This window comes from Falco naumanni, chromosome 1, assembly GCF_017639655.2.
Source record: "Falco naumanni isolate bFalNau1 chromosome 1, bFalNau1.pat, whole genome shotgun sequence".
Taxonomy (NCBI): Eukaryota; Metazoa; Chordata; class Aves; order Falconiformes; family Falconidae; genus Falco; species Falco naumanni.
Window position 1 is genome coordinate 110,304,805 of NC_054054.1, and position 18,578 is coordinate 110,323,382.

At 39.7% G+C, this 18,578-nt stretch overlaps 1 protein-coding gene and 1 long non-coding RNA gene across 11 annotated transcripts in view; one reads left to right on the top strand and one right to left on the bottom strand.

Annotated features, from left to right (window-relative positions):
- The window catches only part of BCAS3 (BCAS3 microtubule associated cell migration factor), a 369,883-nt gene extending 353,889 nt beyond the window's left edge, over positions 1-15,994 (bottom strand). For 4 of the 10 annotated variants that reach the window (XM_040618669.1, XM_040618695.1, XM_040618705.1 and 1 more), the window contains exons 1-5: positions 15,756-15,994; positions 14,272-14,359; positions 11,427-11,481; positions 9,362-9,437; positions 7,353-7,459 (exon numbers count right to left, since the gene is read on the bottom strand). In XM_040618669.1, the coding sequence (XP_040474603.1) occupies positions 7,353-7,459; positions 9,362-9,437; positions 11,427-11,481; positions 14,272-14,342 (309 nt within the window). In that variant the 5' untranslated portion in view covers positions 14,343-14,359; positions 15,756-15,994. The remainder of the gene's footprint in view (positions 1-7,352; positions 7,460-9,361; positions 9,438-11,426; positions 11,482-14,271; positions 14,360-15,755) is intronic. The other 6 variants (XM_040618651.1, XM_040618714.1, XM_040618732.1 and 3 more) reach the window with 4 other exon arrangements.
- A 129-nt stretch (positions 15,995-16,123) lies between these two features.
- Positions 16,124-18,467, top strand: LOC121099605. Its single transcript, XR_005831502.1, has 2 exons — positions 16,124-16,182; positions 16,294-18,467. It is a non-coding gene; the product is annotated as an uncharacterized LOC121099605 (long non-coding RNA).
- Positions 18,468-18,578: the final 111 nt, after the last annotated feature.

Here is an 18,578-nt window from a genome sequence, read left to right on the forward strand (position 1 = left end):
ACCTGTAGAACCTGAAGCTGAGACTTTCAAAGAAAAGCCTAAAAATGTACAAATGTAAATGAAATTTGTACTTCAGCACCTAGCATGTAAATCCCAGCCCAGCTCTTTTCATGCATATAATGCTTTTACTTTTTAATAATTGATATTTATTATTTGAAAGATAACTATTTTATCCTTTTATACTGGGGAGACATTACAGAAAGAAAGGTTAGATGGACTAACCAAAGCCACAGGATCTGACAGTATCGAAGACAAGATCATAGGTAGTTAGCTCCTGTTCTGAGACCACTGTAATATTTAATACCGTTGTGTAACAGTTCCTCTCCTCTTAGTCTGTGTAGAATATTTTTTCCCCCATGAAAGGGGAAACTTTGTAAAACTAAGAAAAAATGCAAATAAATGTTCACATAACTTCAGCCATCTGTGCAGCTCACGTACTTAGCAGTTGCCGACTCCTGGGACCCAAAAAGGAGCATACCCCACTGCAGATTTTGTAATGAAAATACAAGATGCCACCCAACCACTGGCATCTCATTTACAAAGAAAAAACCAAATTCAGTAAAAGGCATAAAAAACATTTACAAAAAATCTGGACATGACACTACAATATGGATCAGATTAAAACACTAATACTTAACCTACTATAGCTCCATAAAATAATTTTAAAAAAAATCCTTTAAGAAAAGTGTTGTGTGTCCTTAACTTCTATAGAAACAGGAGATCATACAAGGCATCGGACCTTGTTGAATGCCATGAATTATTAAAAGCTTGGTTGTTCCTCTGGTTTGCCTGGACTTGAAAAATACATTAGGGCTTTAGAGTTCAAGATTTTCTTTGACTTATAATTAACTTTTTTTAAACACTACCACCAGTGGAAGCTTCTGCTATTTGCAGTCTTACAAAATTCTGAATTAACTGTGGTTAATGCTAATGCCCTTCATTTATCTATATCAAACATAAAACTTTATTACCATTGCTGAGGGCACATGTATCAATTTAAACTGAAAGCACCATCTTCAGGGCAGAGAGATGATACAGTCTGATCTTCCTGCCAGTGCAAGCCTTATCTCACTCCTGAGACAGCCCATCTTTTCTGCGAATGGGACACTTACTCTACTAGGAACTGAAGTGGGACAAGGAACTACATTTAACAGAAGCCCAGCCCCATTGCTAAATGGCTAACAACTTTGTCACTGCCAGTTTGGGTGAGATGTGGGCTGGCAAGTCTGAGTAAAAGGCTCCACATCCCATTACCAGTCCCTTGAGCTACACAGTCTCATAAGCATAGACAAAATATAAATAGACTTCATGAATTGAAAACAGAGCTCTAAATTCTTCAAAAAGCACCTGTGAAGAAACTAGGCTGTGGCTGCCCTTTTGGATTTGATCCAGCTAAGTAGCAAGTCCCTGTGGCAGCTTTCAAAGCTCTTAAAAGTTTTTCTTTCCCATTCCAAAAGCCAAGAATATTTTCAAACAGGTTTTAAGAATTGGATATTAAGCTATAAAAGCAGCTTCAGGTACTCATTCTGTGAAAGAGTGAATCCAAAATGATGGCTCCAAGCTGGCCTGATGGAGCAGTTCAGCTTTCCCAGTGCCTGGTACCAAACCACAAGCCCCAGACCTACATGGAAGGCTGCAAGCAAAGAACACGCCAATTCAAAACCCGGCCCCCAGTGAAGTCTTCCTTGCTCTCTTCCAATAATGACAGATTGAAAGAGGAAGAACTCCTCTCGCCTCCACTTAGACATCTTGAGCTACTGCTTAAAATGTGACAGACCAGAACTCTGGAGCACTGCTTAATTTTTGATGACAGAGCTTTATTGTTTGGAGCATACCAGTTTGCACCCATTAAAAAAAAACAGAACAAAAGAAGTTTTGTTCACACTAAGAATAACTAATAGTTTCCAACCATAGAAAATGGTTTTCACTGGGGGGGGGGGGGGGGGGGGGGGGGGAGGGCGGGAAGTCAAACATACACCAAACAAACAAAATTGAGTTCGAAACTCAATGTTTAAACTACTGTGCAACTATATAAAAGGCAACTGCTTGTATATTATGAACTGTCACATCACATAGGGAAGATACCGGGAAGTTTGGGGTTTTGTTAATATTCTGATATATGTTTTAAATAAGATATAGATGGTATTATAAGATGTTATAACATGACAATAGGGAATTGGCGGATACCACCACAAAATATTGTTTGATATAAACTTACTGGGTTAAAGATTACTACCAGTCTTCTCACTACTGACAGAGTAAGGAAGGACTGTAAGTAAAAGGACAAATTTTATCATTTTAGTTTAAAAATTTGAACAGTCTGCTTTTTCATTGAAAACAAATCTCTGTAATTATCTACAGATTATAAGAATTTAGATGCTCAAAGAATGTTACAGACGTCTACTCTAGTGACTGAGTTAAGTATGAAATTGCACCTACCATTTAAAATTATGACAACACTAATTGAATTTTTAAAATAATAAAAGCTTAGGAATGGTTTTGTTTAGTTTCCTCAACGTTCTCACTTTGTCATACATTTTGAGGAGTTCTAGCATGATCAGGCCATAGGCTCCCTATGAAATTCTAAGTTGGGGGACAGTTCTGCATTGGTTTTTATAATTTCATTTCTACACAAAGACCACAGACAATATTGGAAGCAGGTAGAATACAGATACTAACACCCTTGATGAGTTTTCATTTTAGCTTCAACCCCAGCCAGGATGAGCTACGTGAAATACTGTTTGCACTCTTCTGATACATCTCACCACAGCCTTTTCAGAGGTTGTTGCACATGGGTTTTTCTCCCAGCTGGTGCAGAGTACGGTATGAGTTGGAAAAAAACACCTTCCAACAGTGCTGCAGTCACTTAATGAGCATAAAACCAAAAAATTTCTTACACATTGCTAGCATCTTCAGTGAAAAAAAATCAAAGCTTCAAAAAACAATTTGCATAGATGTTTTGTAAACTCCTTAGACATTTTTCAGGGTTACTAGGTCAGGTCATTACTATATTTTTCCAAGTGACTAATACAACCCTTAACAGTGGTACCTCTATCAGGAGGAGGTCTGGACAGAGGAAGAATTGCAGCTTACTATGTGGTAAGTGACTAGCCCTTTTCCCAGCACTAAAAGGGGGAAGAACTAAAGGAGAAAGAATTACAAAGACTACCAAAGTGAACCCCAGCAGATGGGGCTTTTGATGAACAGTTGAGAAAACAAAATGGAACTGGCATGTCTGACCCACCATATACACCCATCTATACATCCACATGCACTCACCATCTGCTGTACAACCGCTGTTTTAACAACTTCAAAATCATGGTATTATTGACAGCAGCATTTAAAGGAATATAAGGTCTGGCAGTGGAGAAACAGCAGTGTGTGATGCCATCCTTGTCCAATGAGTCCTCTGCATTCCAGAGGTCTCCACACGGAAGTCACCTACCACATGGGCTGACACATCCCGTAGGTCTCTGACAGCGTTGTTATACCACAGCCTTCAAGTATTTTTCGTTAAATACACATCTGTATTTGTTATTAAAAGTTCCCTTTGGTAGTTCCTACTTTATTCAACTCAAACTTGACTGCTCTTTTTTAATTGTAGTATGAATCATTAAGATGACTTTTCTATTTCTGAAACTTCCAGCATACAAGGCAAAAAAATTATCTGTCACAAAACCAGCCAACATGCATTTCCTTGAACAGGAACATCTAGAACAGATACTTGGAAACCACATTAGGCAGAAACTGGTTCCAATTGTATTTGAAACACGAAACTGGGAACAAGGGAAAAACAAATTCCAAATAAAACACAAAACTACACAGCACAATTATCAAATAGGAACTTCTAGTCATACTTCTGTATATTCCCCGATTTCTCCCCACTTAGCGAGGCATATTTTAAGAACACTTTTAACCTTCCCACCCCTATTTCAAAACCAAGATCAAAGAAAAGTCGCTTGGATGGACACCTTCCGCTTCTTATGCAATACAGATTCAGACGCTGCACTTCAAAACCCCAGCCGTTACTTCAGCACCCAGCAGTCCAAACATTATTCCAGTCCTTTGAAGCAGCCCTAATGGTATCTTCCATTTGCAAGTAACACTTCTGTAGTCAAAGATCTTACTCCAAGGAGATGTTAATGTGAAACCACTCAGACTGCAAAGAGACACACACTCCTGTAGGCAGACTGCAAAGGTGTTTAGAAGTCAATGTAACACCATTACGGAGAGTGTCAGCTTAGAAGCTGTCATAAACACTTCATAATCACTCAGACACAAACTGGACTGCCTGCAACACATTACTTTATTAAGTGCTGAATAGAGGTTCAATTGTACGAATAAAAAGCACAATGCTACAGATAATAGCCTTACTGAGTAGCTTTTCACATAAACGTCAAATTGTTGTTTTTTCAGATTGAAAGGTTTTTAAACTATAGAGATCTGGGCTTTTTTTCTTAACCGGAATAACATTGCTTAATTACAAGCTAAATACTCTGCAAGATCAAGAAGAAAGGTTTGTATAACACCAAAGGACACAAAAAAGTATTGCCAAGTAAACTCTAAATATTAAGTCAGTCACATAACTGCCAGATTTTATTTTACTCAGATTAAGTAAGCAAAAAATGAGGTGGAGAAACAATGTGGAAAAAAACCCAGGTTATGTTACCTCCAAATTTGTTGGCTATATAAACCCTGCTCTGAAAACATATTTAAAATCGATGTTAAAGACCATCACTCTGAGAAACTCTCCAATGAGAGTTTGACAAAGGAACCATTCCAACACTGAAATTATATTAACACATACAAATCGCACAGGTCAAAGCTGTACCTCTCTGGATGTGGTCTCAGAATTTCAAAGAATATACTAATGAAGGGCTGACAAAGTGATGCAGCATCTCTACAGTTGGCAAGATGGATGGTAAAATATTCCCACATTTGGCATTGTTTCCATTTCATTGTACTTCCTCCCCACTAATTAAAAATACCTCTGCACAAAATAAATGACACTAAGAGAAGCAGTCCTGAAATTTCATTTTTCTTTTTCTTCTTAAAATATTAAATACTATCAAAATCTAGGAATTATGAAGTTAAAAAATACAATGGAGAAAAAAAATACCAGTGGTATTGTCATACTGAAAAAGAAGGTAACATCAGGTATTCGTGGCCTAATCTGTGACTAATTCAGACACAAGGAAGAAAAAACAAAACCAACCAACCAAACAAAATACCCACAAAACCAAAAACAACAACAAAAAACATCCACAAGCCCAAAGAAAACCCTTCTTTCCCACTAGGAAATGTGTATAAGCTACCTTCTACTAGCAGTAAGCTACACATAAGCCAGGATAAACAAAAGTAGTTTAACTCATTAATTTAATGGAGCTTACTAACAAACAACTTCATGTTTACTCCAGTGTACCACGCGGTATGGAGTTAAAATGCAGACAGTTACTGCAATACAGGTTACATCGAGGTAATCTGTCCATGTACCAAAGAACTGAAACTCCGTTCTCGCTCTCCTTACACATGTAAGATCCCATCCCGCATAGCATTTCTCAAGGGCACTGATACAGATAACTCTGTCAGAGACACTCTTTCATCTGGACACAGAAAGTCACTTACAAAGGTTGCACAGAACTCTCACCCAACCACAAAGCAAGGGCATGTTACCTACATGCACACACAGAGAAAAAAAAAAAACCTGCTAGACACAAAGCTGCTATTATGGCCAGGGCAAGCCCCACGTCAATCCAAAGTGTTTCCACACATTTGTCAGAAAACACGCATTCATTTGGGTAAGAACATTTCAGCAGGATAAAGGAAGTTGATTTATAAAAATTCTTTAGCTTAAGTCTATGTGACTACTCACAGTATCTTAATTGATCAACTTGTGCTCTAACTGCTGATATTGCAGTAGCTGTTATTTCCTCTCTTAGCTCAGTATCTTAGTGACACCTAATGTTTGTTTTCTGTAATACACCTCGAAGACCAAAGCAAAGCCCTTTGAACCATTTTAATAACCTGATTTGTATGCTCCTTTAAAACTGATCAGTCTTCAAAACAGTGTACAAAACTAATTGCATACTATAAACCCATTCACAGTATTCAAATTCATTCCATTGTAAACCCAAATTAAAAAAAACACAGTGGGCAAGCTAGCTTTGCTGTGTCATACACGTGCTTACTCTCACAAAATACAAAACTAATCCAAAGGTATGTTTTACTCCACTAAAAAAAAGCCATGAAAATTAGAATTAGACGCAGTTTCTCAGGACATACAATTAGATAAATTTTCCTATATTATAGTGACAATGTTCCTAAATTTTAGTTAAAGTTCATAAATTTTAGTTAAAAGTTACTAAATACTGAAATTTAGTTAAGTATACTAGGTCTGACTCCATTTCTATTAAACCATCCTTCAAATGCAGAAGCTCAGCTGTTTGCTTTTTTTTTATCTCCAGCTAACAATATACAATCAAGAGGGGAAAAGGGAACTCTCCCACACTTCAGTGAAACTCAATTTGATGTACAAATTAACATTATTTTCTATTATGCTGATCTTCTAGTATATAAACATGTCCTACATAGCTAACCAAAAAGTTAGTAAAAAAAAAAAACCCAAAACACGTTTCTAAAAAAACCAATGTATTTTACAAAGGGAAAAAACTCCATGCTCTCCACATTATTTTGAAGGACAAGGTGTTATGAGCAATTCTTTTTTTTAAGTTAAGAATTTTATGACCTACTGTATTAAACTTTATTCTGTAATTTCAAGAAATTTGGGGGAAATTCCCCAAATTAAGACCATGTGCTCATAAACCACTCTGAAACACAAACTGCGGGGTGTATGTATGACAGCATGAAATCAAACCCATATGCACACATAGACTTTAATAAAATTAAAATTGCAAATCATGTACATGACAAACGTGATTGTAAAATACTATTAATACTGTCATACTTGCATTCCTGGGACAAACAAATTCTTTTCATATTCTTCTACCCTTACTAATTTCTGTAAGTTAAAAAGATTTCTGTCCTTTCTGGGATACAAACTACCCCATAGTGTCAAACACTACTCCCAGTTTGACTCTGAAAATTTACTTAAAGAGAAATGTTTTGTAAAAAGCCCTCAAATCTGAAGGTACATGAATGCACATTTGACCTATGCTCGGTATTAATCTTAATAAGCATATTCCATACAAACCATATGACATTGACGATAAACATTGACTCTTTCCACTTCGATAGGAAAAATTACAAGTAAAATATTAAAGTAATAACACAACATTACAAACAAACAAACAAGCAAGCCTCTGGCACAGAAGCAAAGTGAACTCTCTACTTACAGGTATGCTCCAGACTTGCATTCCATCACTGTATCCGATCATTAGCAGTAATGGTGGTTCATTCCCGGTGCTATGTATTTCATGAAACTCGATATTCCTTGATGTATCTAAATTGGATTTAAATATCAAAGTAATTATTAACAGGTTCAGATCAACTGTGGCTGGTGTCAGTTATACTAGATGGTGTTTTCTCAATGCATGTTTCTGTTGTCTTAAGTAAAAACAAGCAAAGTCGTTTAAAATTTTATGCTGGAACAATACTGAAATATATTCCTTTAGGCAAACATAGAATCATTAAAGTTTCAAAGAGGTTAGAAAGCATTAAAATTCAAAGCAATGGAGAAAAAATTTCTGGATTACAATTTGTGTTGTCACTAAATACTCTAAAAACTTCTGTAATTCTTTCTCCAGTGATGAGTAAAACATGGCAAACTTTTCAAACTGAGAAAAATTTGCAAAGGACCAACAAAATAAACATTAACAAATACAGAAATTACAAATGCACAGACTGGTCAAAACTATTTCTAGATACTATGTAATTAATCTTTACACCAACCTTACCAAAAGGAGAAAATCCCCAGGAAGAAAAGTGCTACAGGACATAATAATTAAAAATATTAAGCCTTTCTTAAGTAAAGCCCTCATACTACATTTTCAACCATGACAGAATGAACAAAAGCTCACCGCAAGCATGTAAGTATCAAAGAGAGGAGATATTTAGGATGGTGAACAAGGATGTGTTCAGGCCCAATCAGCCAATAGGCTGCTTAAAAATAAATTTAAACAGAATATGAAGAATTCTAAAGGATATTCTAAAGGGTTTTGTTATACTGTAGAAAAGAAACTAAAGAGGTTTTTTAAAAAATAAACATGCGAGGAAAACAAACCAACCTTAACTAGCCTAAAGCTGGACATAATGCCATGTACACATTGATAGGTCTTTTCTAGTTCTAATAACCCTGAATTTATGAAGTGCCAGCCTCTGTGCCATTTCAACAGCTGGAAAACATATAATCTTCCCTATTAACCCCTTGGAAAGGCTTAAAATTCCCCATCGCAGCTCTGGCTATGGTTGCTATTACTTCACCTGAGACCAGAATGAGCCTTTACCATACAGCTCTAGACAGGAAAATAAGACAAGAAACAGCAGTTTGCTGGAAGACTTAAATCCAATGCTCTCCAGAAGGCAGGTCCCTTAGTTGCCCAGCTACGACAAGAGCACATACCACATGCCACAAGCAGCTCCAAGACATTCAAGAAGTAACTACCTGACAGCAGCATTCAACCAGCTCTCATTTAGTCCCTAACCTTACTGAAAAACAGGTAACCAGGACAGACAAATAAAACAGCTCAGATCTTAAGTGGGGATCTACTTGACACTGCGCAAAGGCTTGTAACAGTCACCAGTTTCTCTTAAAAAGGTTCAAGATCTGTTTTCTGCACTAAGTCAGTAGCCTTTGCTGATGATTTATTAAGATACTCTGGAAGTGATAAACAAATGACATTTCACGACTGTTTTGTGGCTTTGCTCTAGTATTTTCCTGAAAGACATCATGGAATCTCCTGCTCATTTTGTCCAACTGCTCTTCCTTTCTAGGTTACTCTAAACTCTGTCACACCACTGAAAAAGTATCTGGGACCTTGACTGGATTCACAGTTACATAATCTGGCTTTGAAATCAAACAATAGACAAAAGAAATTCAATTCTACGCTTTGTTTTCAACTACCTTAAGGAAAAAATATGGATTTTTTTTTAAAAAAAAAAAAAGTATTTGCCCCTCTTCCTAAGCAACAGTTATTTTGCCTTCACATGAAGTCACAAGGCCTGTTTGTTCTATTCGGTAAATACTGATCAAAAATGCAGTTATTCTCTTAAAATTAAGTATTTCATTTCCCTTTTCTAGATACACTAAATTCTGAGTCAACCATGTTTACTGGTAAAGCTGACTGAAATTATTGTACAGGGACCCAAAAATCACAAAAATAAGTGAGAGAAAACGAAGTCATACCATTCAAATCTGCATTTTCAAATCTGACCCAAATGATCTTCTCCTTCTCTTCTGCTGGTGGGGTACCACTGTAGGCCTGCACAAAAAGCAAAAGGGTTGAAACAGTACAAGTTTAATACCCTTTTTTCTCTCTCGTAGACCGCAGGAGGGAATGTAAGTTAAAACAGAAAAACAGAGATACATGTATGTTATTGTCACCAGTATTCCTGTGAGGTTTTGTTTCAAAAATGAACAGTTCCACAATCAACTTACACCATACTAAACAGAATTCAGGAAGCATAACATACATACTAACGTAGAAATGACAAGACATATATAACTAAAAGCCTTCTGGCGCAGGCTAGAAATGCCACATGACTTACAGCAATTTAGTCAACTAAAATACAGTGGCTTCTACAATCTTTAACTTTAGCAGTTGTACACTGCTTCTAAAAGTCATGTTGGAGGTTCTCACTTGAGGCATTTTTACTTGTAAAGTTCTCTTTAATTCACTTAAAAGCTTTGTAAGCAAGATTGAGGAGAGACCTATACTACATAGTTTATTTTACTGACACGTTTTAGTCACATTTGTGACATCTTTAATACAGCTATTTAAAAGAGAATAAACTGTAATTTCAGTAGAACAGATTCATGTTTCAGTTCTTTCTTCTACAGATGCCCATAAAAAGATGAGATACAAAAAGAAACTGTGAAGGAGACTTACAGTATTTCCAAATTTTGTTTTACAGTTCTCAGGAGAAACTGTGGTAGTAAGAACGTGAGCTACAGTAGAAATACCATCAGTTCCAAATGAATTATAACAAAATCCTGTGCAGTATTTTGAATTAAATATGAAAAGAGCTTGTATAATCATTTTATACATGCCAGAAAAGCAATAACATGAAGTAAAAATACAAATTTAAAAAATAAGTGTGGGTATTACTTTTCAAAACAAATCACATTCCATGCTTCCAAGGCAAACTGATTTGTAAAATAAAACACAGACTGTATCCTTTAACTACAGAGAGGGGAAAATGGGAGCGGGTGTGGAATGCACCAATCTTTTAAATGAAACTTTGACTATTTCTAATTTTGACCATGATCCCAAAATGCATTTTACAAACTGGTATTAGTAAGGGGAATTTTTTTTATATTATTATTGAGGAAATTAATGACTAACTAACCAAGATAATCCTTCAAATAAGAATCATGATAGTTTCCTGAGGCTACAGACAATTAGCTGCAATGCTCCTCCACTACAGACCACAGCTTTCCCAAAGAGTAACAAAATTAGCTTCCCTCTGCTACCAAGGGGCCCATGGGCAACACAGAAGTGACCATTCCAGTTTCATGCTGCTGGCACCTGTGAAAACTATGACAAAGAGCAGACACGAGCATCACAGTTACTGTCCAGAGAGGAAGATCCCAGAAATGGCGGGGGGGGGGGGGGGGGGGGCAGGATATCTAAAAAAGCAGAGGGAGGACGTCTGTTTTGCAAAACTCAGCATGATGCAGAACAACAGCTTAGGCAGAGCTCCACAGTCCCAAAGCAGCCAGGACATTCTGAGGCAATTTAAGGAAATGAGATAAAAAGAAGGGACTAAAGAAGGCAAAAGAAACTTTTCCCTTTTCAGCCAGTGATACAAGTTAAGGTGACAATGTGTGTCTACCAAGTTGTTCCAACACCAGTCCAGCCAGGGTTCACATACAGGTTTCCAACTACAACCCAGAAAAATGTCTTTTTAAGAGGCAGAGCAAGTGTTATGCCCAGTCTCTCCCCTCCCCTACTATATAACATTGCCAAAGTTATTGTAGGAAAAGGCTGCAATCTTCTTCCTGCTATTTATATTGCAATCTTCAACTCCCTTCTAACTAAAATTCTCCTTCTAATTATGACCTATCAGAGGAAATCTGTAGGCCCAATCTTCAGCCAGTATGCAGCCTACACTTCTAAAACCCTGGTCTCAAGATTCACATTCAAAAACCAAAAAATCTGGCTTTGTGTTTCAATGATACTTTGGTCCACCCAACAAAGACTTCAACTGCTTTGTACACTGAAAAAATATATTTAAAGATCCAGACATACCTGTGGCACAACATCTTGAAGAAATGTAACAACACTTTCCATGTATGACTGTTCCCTTGAAAACAGAAGGAGAATTTCAGCTACCACAGAAGTTCAGAAGTGGTCATGAGTATATTAAATAAGACACATCACCAGAGAAAACACATACAGTCTTTAGCACAAAGGAAAATATTAAGCATGCAACGCAGTTACTTAACACACTGCCAAAAACTCTGATGATATAAATAGCAGCATAAAAGTCTGTAAAAAGCTAAGCAATACCTGTTTATGAAATAACTGCTTGGAGGAAAAGTATAAAAGGCAACAGTGAGGAAAGAAACCATGTTCTCCACATCTGAGTGGCTGACTGAAGTAGAACAGGCATTCAGAAATTATTCTTCAGTATTTTCCTATCTGATTTGGCCATTACAACATGAAGATGAGGACTTAATCTAAGGGCTGGAGTTCTCCTTGTGGGGCAAATAAACTTTAAGACCTCGTATGTATTATGTACAACGATGCAGTAAGTGGTAGCACGAGATGGAACAAAACCCTAACTAAGAACAGGAAGGAGAGGTATTTTCAGCTAATATTTTATAGCTTGGGAAGCTTATTCCTTCTTGGAAGTTCATTAGCAGCAATGATTTAGAATAGTATATAGCAAAATACATTTGTTCTGGTACATTTAAACTAATGCTTTTATTAGCATTCCCCAGCATGAGCGGTGAGCCTCTTGTGTAACTGCTGAGCAACGTACAATGTGGGTTGACTATATTAGACAGACGGTGTTGAAACTACGCAAAAAGTTTGCACTTTCTGTAATAAGTAACACTGAAACATGCTGGCAATGAAACTATCTTCATAAAGTCCAAGACATTTTGGTTTTGTTTTGTTTTTTTTTAAATTAACTCTTTAGGTAACAGCTTCAGCATCCCCCAGATTAGTTTTTATATCAGTAGTAATTATTCCTGCACTAACTCAAGATTTCCAATACCAACCAAGAGAAAAAATTGTAAACCAGGAAATCTAGCCTCTTGACATCTAAAGGTACACGTGTTTTCTTTGTGCTTTCTGAAACTGTGCTAAGACTCTTTTAATAGAAATTGGAGTATTAAGTATTAAAGAACTAAGTACTCTGCCCTATACACAGTGATGCAGAAGATACTTGAAGTCAAATGCTGCAACACCTGAATCAGCTTAACTGGTTGACTCATCTCTGAAAACAGAGACAAATCTAAACAATAAAGTTTTAAATTTTAGAAAGCTTGCCCCAGCTCATGACAAAACTAGATTTTGTTCAGCAGTTCAAGGATTACTGCATTAAAGTTTGGTTTACTGCTTTAGCTGTGGTTTCTAGTGTCAATTCTTCTTTATGTAGGTCACCAAAACTGTCTTGTATACCTTCAGAGCCCTTTATTACCTAGCAGTAATATTTGATTACAGGTATAGTATTAAATACAGTGTTTGAAGTGCTCATAGGAATGCCTACTAGCAAGAGTCATACCGTCTTCATTTTTCAGGTCATGAAATGAGTACTATTTTTTTTCCTGCCCTCACTCCAAGTACATCTTGAAACAAAGTTGATGTTGGGAAACGTTCCATTCAATGCACTCTAATCTCTCCTGAAGTTAAAAAAGGTCCAGGAAGATCTCTTTAAAGAGCTTAAAAACAACCAAAACAAAAAATAAACCCTTCCCTCAGTAAGAATCCAGAAGCTTAAGCAGCAGAATGCTGCTTCATGCTGCTCAACAAACACAAACTCTCATCAAAAAGACTGACATTTTTGAGGTGAAAAGATGTACCTCAAGAAGAAGCCAACATATTTGATAAAATAAAATAATAGGTAAGTCTTATTCTTACAGTGGTTTTCTATTACATTTTTAAGTGTATTTTGTAGAAATTCTGTAGAAAAACAGAAATACATTTGTTGAGGAATTCTGCAATATAAAACAATGATTATTCTAGCCCATGGCTGCAAGACAAACCTTTCAACACAACTTTCTGTGTTATGAAGATTGGTTTCTTGTGCTGCCTAGTAAAAATAAAGTGAATTTTGATGTTAAAATACACAGCTATCTCCAGTGGCAAACTGATAACCACTGAAATTGATAGTACCAGTGAACATTTCACTATGGTGCTATTTTGCAGCAACAATTCAGCAGTATAAACATACCCAGAAAGAAAAACTGCTACAAAAATCCTTTAGTAGACAGAATCAAGACCATAAATCTTCTAGACTGTCTTACTTTGCCATGAAAGTATTTTTATGTGAACATAAGAAAAATAAGGATGCCCAAGCAAAAAAATGGTTCTGACTGGAGAGAGGTAGCTTCTTCCCCTGTTCTTAGTTTTGTTCTCCTAAGCAAAAAAACCCACCTAGAATCCACAATTCTACTTACCGAAGGACTTTCATGACAGGCTTATATGTTTTCATACATGCACCTCTGTGACAAGGTATTATTAAAAAGAGCAGCAAGAAAGGAACACGCCACACATGCTCCTTCCAGCTTAAGGATTTGTAATCATTGATCTACAGCTAGTGTAGCGTTTGTACAGCAAGCAGAATTGTTTAAACAGACAACAAAACATTGCAATATATTAATCTTTAAAATGTACAAGTTTGAAGATTTTGGAGTATAAGTGAAAAGCATCCCATTTAGGGAAAGAGTTTGACCTGCACAGTTCTATAGGAGACAGGAATGCAACATCTGTTTGTTTTATTTGAAAAATATTCAGTGTAACAAAACCATAATGTCAACACAAGCCCTCAAGAGCTGGCTTTGAAAGAAAATTCAGGCTAGGTTCTTCTTCCACAAGAAAATAAAAAACATTTCAGGTAAGGGCTATTCTTCTAGAACATGCTTACGTGACAGCTTGTGGGCGAACCACCACTCCTCCAGTACATCGACTTGGGCGGCGCGGAGATTCTGTCGCCATCGTTTCTTTGCAGATACCTATGAAGAAACACGTTTCTTTTCAATAATAATTTGTATCAGGATTATTTATTACACTAGTTCTTGACATATTCTTCAGGATGATAAAAACCTCTTGAAGAAAGAAACTTAATTTACAGTAACCTGTAAGACACTATGCCCCTGTACAGCACTTTTGAGAAAAAAAAAAAAAACAACAAACCAAACAACTCTTTTCAGTATCTCAATCACTACAGCTCCTGCAATGCATGTGAAAGCAAAGAAAGAATGCAGACCTGCATTATAAAGCAGAAATTTTCTTCAAACTGTACATTAAAGACAGCGGTACAGGTACACAGGTATCATCACTGTTATATGAGACCATTATTTACTAAAGAGCTGCTGTCTTAGAAAATAATTGTATATAAATAATGTACAATCACAACTGCAGTGAATTGTACTCTTGAAAATCTGGAACAGGTTACATTGAAGTGAACACAAAAAGCGTGAGGGAACGCATTCTGCTTTTTCTATGTCAGCTTTTTGTGTCATCTTCAAGTTTTTCTTCACACTTCTGCTTTCCATGTGAGAATTCAGTGCAACACTCCTAAAGGCAAGAAAACACCTGAGGAGCGTCACAGCTCCTTGGCACCTCTTCAGCCCCGCCACTCAGCCACGGCACTGTCCTCCCAGCCTCAAAACAAGAACAAGTGCGTGAAGCAAGAGGAAAAGACAGATCCCCAGCGCGGTGCTGATTACCAGCCCCATGTCACGTTTGGGTGTCTGCCTCAGGGCCACCTCATCAGGCGAGGCAGGGATAAACAGCCCCACGGAAATTAATAACAAAACGATTAGCAATACAACTGAAGTTTGAAACACATGCCAAGCAACCTGAGAAGGAAACAAATGGCACGTAAGGGATAAAATATCCCCTCATACAAGGCCTTCAGCCGGCGGGACGGCCGCGCCAGCCGGTGCACGTTTCCCGCCCCGCGTCGGCACCTGTGGTGGGCACCTGAGGGGCGGCGGCGCGAGCCCTGCGGGGCGGGAACACCGGCCCTGACGGGAGGCGGCCGCAAAGCCCCGGGCACCCTCAGCCACCCGCTGTTGAGCAACTCCCCAACAAAACGCGCTCACCTTACCGGCCTCTCCCCCGCCCGCCGTCCCGTGAATCAGGCCGCGGCCAGCCGGGGAGGCACCCCCGCCCGCCGGCCGCCCCTTTCGGCCGGTGGCTGCCACAGGCTCCGGGCTGGCGGCCGGCACCTGCCCTGCCCGCCGCCCCCCGCCCGCCCTCAGCGCGCCGGCCCCTGCCCGGCCTCACATCCTCAACACTCGCCCTCAGCGCCGGCCCCAGCGCGCCCCCGGAGCCCGCCCCAGCGCCCCCGGCCCAGGGCTCGGCCCAGGGGGCGTGGGTCCCGCTGCCGCCCGGCGCCCTTACCTGCCGCTGCTGCCCGACGCCCGACGCCTCACTGACAGTGTTTGGGACCCCCACGGGGAATGACACTCAGCGCACTACCCGCTGCTAGCCAATCACACAGCCCCGAAGGCGGGCTGCGCCCCGCGTCCGGCCAATCCCCGGACCCGCTTCCCAGAAGCGGGCGGGGAACGAAGGGACAGGGAGGGCGGCTGCGCCCTAAAGCTCGGTTGAGAGGCGAGCAGCAGCCGGCGCTGCCCCCACCCGCAGCTTTGTTTACATCGGGATCTCGCGAGAGGCGCCGCGTCAGTCCCGCGCACGTGGGCGGGGGCAGGGCCTCGGGGCTGATTGGCGGGCCAGGCCCCGCCCACACGCAGTGTGTTTACCTGACGCGCGGCCCTGCGTGGTGACGTACAGCGGGTGCGCGGGAGATGTTGGATGGCGGCGTAAGGTGAGGCGGCGGTGCAGATACAGTCCTCTTGTTCGAAAAGCGGTATGTGTGGCCCGGTGTGCGATAAGTCAGTTTTCACACGTTCATGGAGTTATCGCTTATTTATTTCAGGTTTGCGCAGAGCTGGGGACCAGGTAGCATTCCACAAAACAGGCCCGCCAAGTGGGGCTTCTCGCGATGTACTTATACACAAAGACTGTGGCGTTAGTAAATTCCCAAATCCATCCTCTTTACACTGATTGGTTATTAATTTACATAGAATATGGCTTCTGTTATGCTCAGGGGAGAGGTCTTCACCTGAGCAAGGGTCTTTTTGACCTAGGAGTGTGATTTTTTTAGTGATAATAAGGGTAGTTCAGTTACGGGTACACAGACTTTGAGGTTTTCATGCCAAGTTGCCAAAATATCCTCAAACTATCCTCATTAACCATCTTCTCAAGGCCTAATTGGTCCAGTGTCCTTCCCCAAATAATAGCTAACTGCATACCTCTCTGATTACAGCCTAAACTTTTAATGTATACAATTTACATCCTGCACAAAACAATCAAACGGTTCTGTATGTCTGTGTTACCCATCTGCATTTCTGAGTTACCCTCCAGCATCCCAGCAGGCAGTGGGAGGTGGCAGCGTGAGGGGCCTGGGGGCCTCGGGGGCTTCAGGGGGGCGCTGCCCTCACAGCCACCGGCCCCGGGCAGGGGGGAGCGGGTTTCCCCTCAGAGCTTGGTGGGTTTTGGCAGCACTGCCCCAGGCAGAGGGATGTTTGCAGGTGTCTGGCACTGCACGCGTTTCTGAGGGGAACGTGCTGTGCTGGAGGCGAGGAGCTGCCTTTTCGCACCGGGTCAGGTTTCTATCGGGGAGCCCGGGCCTCTGGCTTGCAGATCGAGGCAGCGGGCACCTCAGCCAGGATCAGTGACCTGCTCTGGGCATCCACCCCAACTGCTGCGGCCACAAGTCATCACCTACATACCAAAACCATTAAACAATTACTGAAGAGTGTAACACAGCACGCTTCTCCACAGAGTACCTGTTGGCAAAGAGTAACCATTCTTTGTTCCTCTCGCCCTACAAAAAATTTAAAACAATAGCTTCCAAGGTTGCCCCACAAAAGAATTGTCCTCTGGAAAAAAACAGCACTAGAAGCTTTTTTACAAATATTTTTGGAAGGTGTAACAGGGCGATGCAAGTCATGCATGCCTTCAGCATCTTCTTGATGATGCAGAACTGCGGTTTTGCACATACTGGAGCATTATTTCACACACACACACACAAAAAAGTTGGTGTAACTCAGACTTGATATTTGCCAAAAGGAGACTGTGTTCACATGTTAGCTGTAAGCTCCCACACTTCCCTGTCTCAGCTTTGATAATTGAGTCAAATGATATGTAGGTGGGCAAACATACACAAGAGTAAACTGCTGCCAGTTTGTATCGGCAAGTAAGTTTATGTGTACTGCAGAGGAGCATTAAACACTGAATGCTTTCTGTCATTCAGCAGCTACCCCAGGAAAAATTGTAGGTTTTGTTAAATTTGTAAGAGTGAAAAAAAAGCCAATGTTTGCCGCAGCAGCTGGAGAATCCGAAGTCTAGAACTGTTGAGAGGAAATGTGGGAGAACAAGACATGCAATTATGAATGCAGCAGAATTTGATGAAAACTTGATTTTTGCATTTATGAATGCAGCAGAATTTGATTAACATTTAAATTTTGTTTCTATGTGAGCAAAAAAACCTGGGGAAATTTTCTACAGTCTTTTCTTTTGCATATTTAGTAGTAGCAATGCAGACACTCATCTAACGTGCTATACCTGCACCTTTATTGTGACCAATCTTTTTTAAAAGGTTGAATGTCATGAGTTAAAATTGAAAACAGACAATTACTGTCTTCGTTCATTGCAAAGATTGTTGCTAGGGAAATAGAGATAGCTGCCGTTAGCCTCTGTATACTTCCTGCCATATATGGTGTGTAATTTCAACATCACTTATAGCAAAACTTCATTGTTAACTGTGAGTGACAGCCCACAGACACAGAAATAAATTCTTGAAGGATGCAATTTGGACAGACTGTTACTTTTATCTTGTAAGATAGTGCTGCATTCGCAGGATGGGTGAAAGAGAATTGTACATTTTCAGAAAGCATATGATTCCCCCTAGGATTTGTGTAACCATGGTAACATACATAGATAGCAGGCCTGATTTCAACCCATCTTTTATTGTTCCAGCCATAAAGAATTAGATTCTATAAATAACCACCCTAGCCATTGGAATAAAATACTGGCCTTTTACTTCCCCCCCCCGCCCCCCCCCCCCCCAAAAAAAAACCCCACAGGTTATATATTGCTATGGTTAAACAGTCAGTATAAAGTGCCAAGACCAGTTCCATAATAAAACTATGTGCGGTG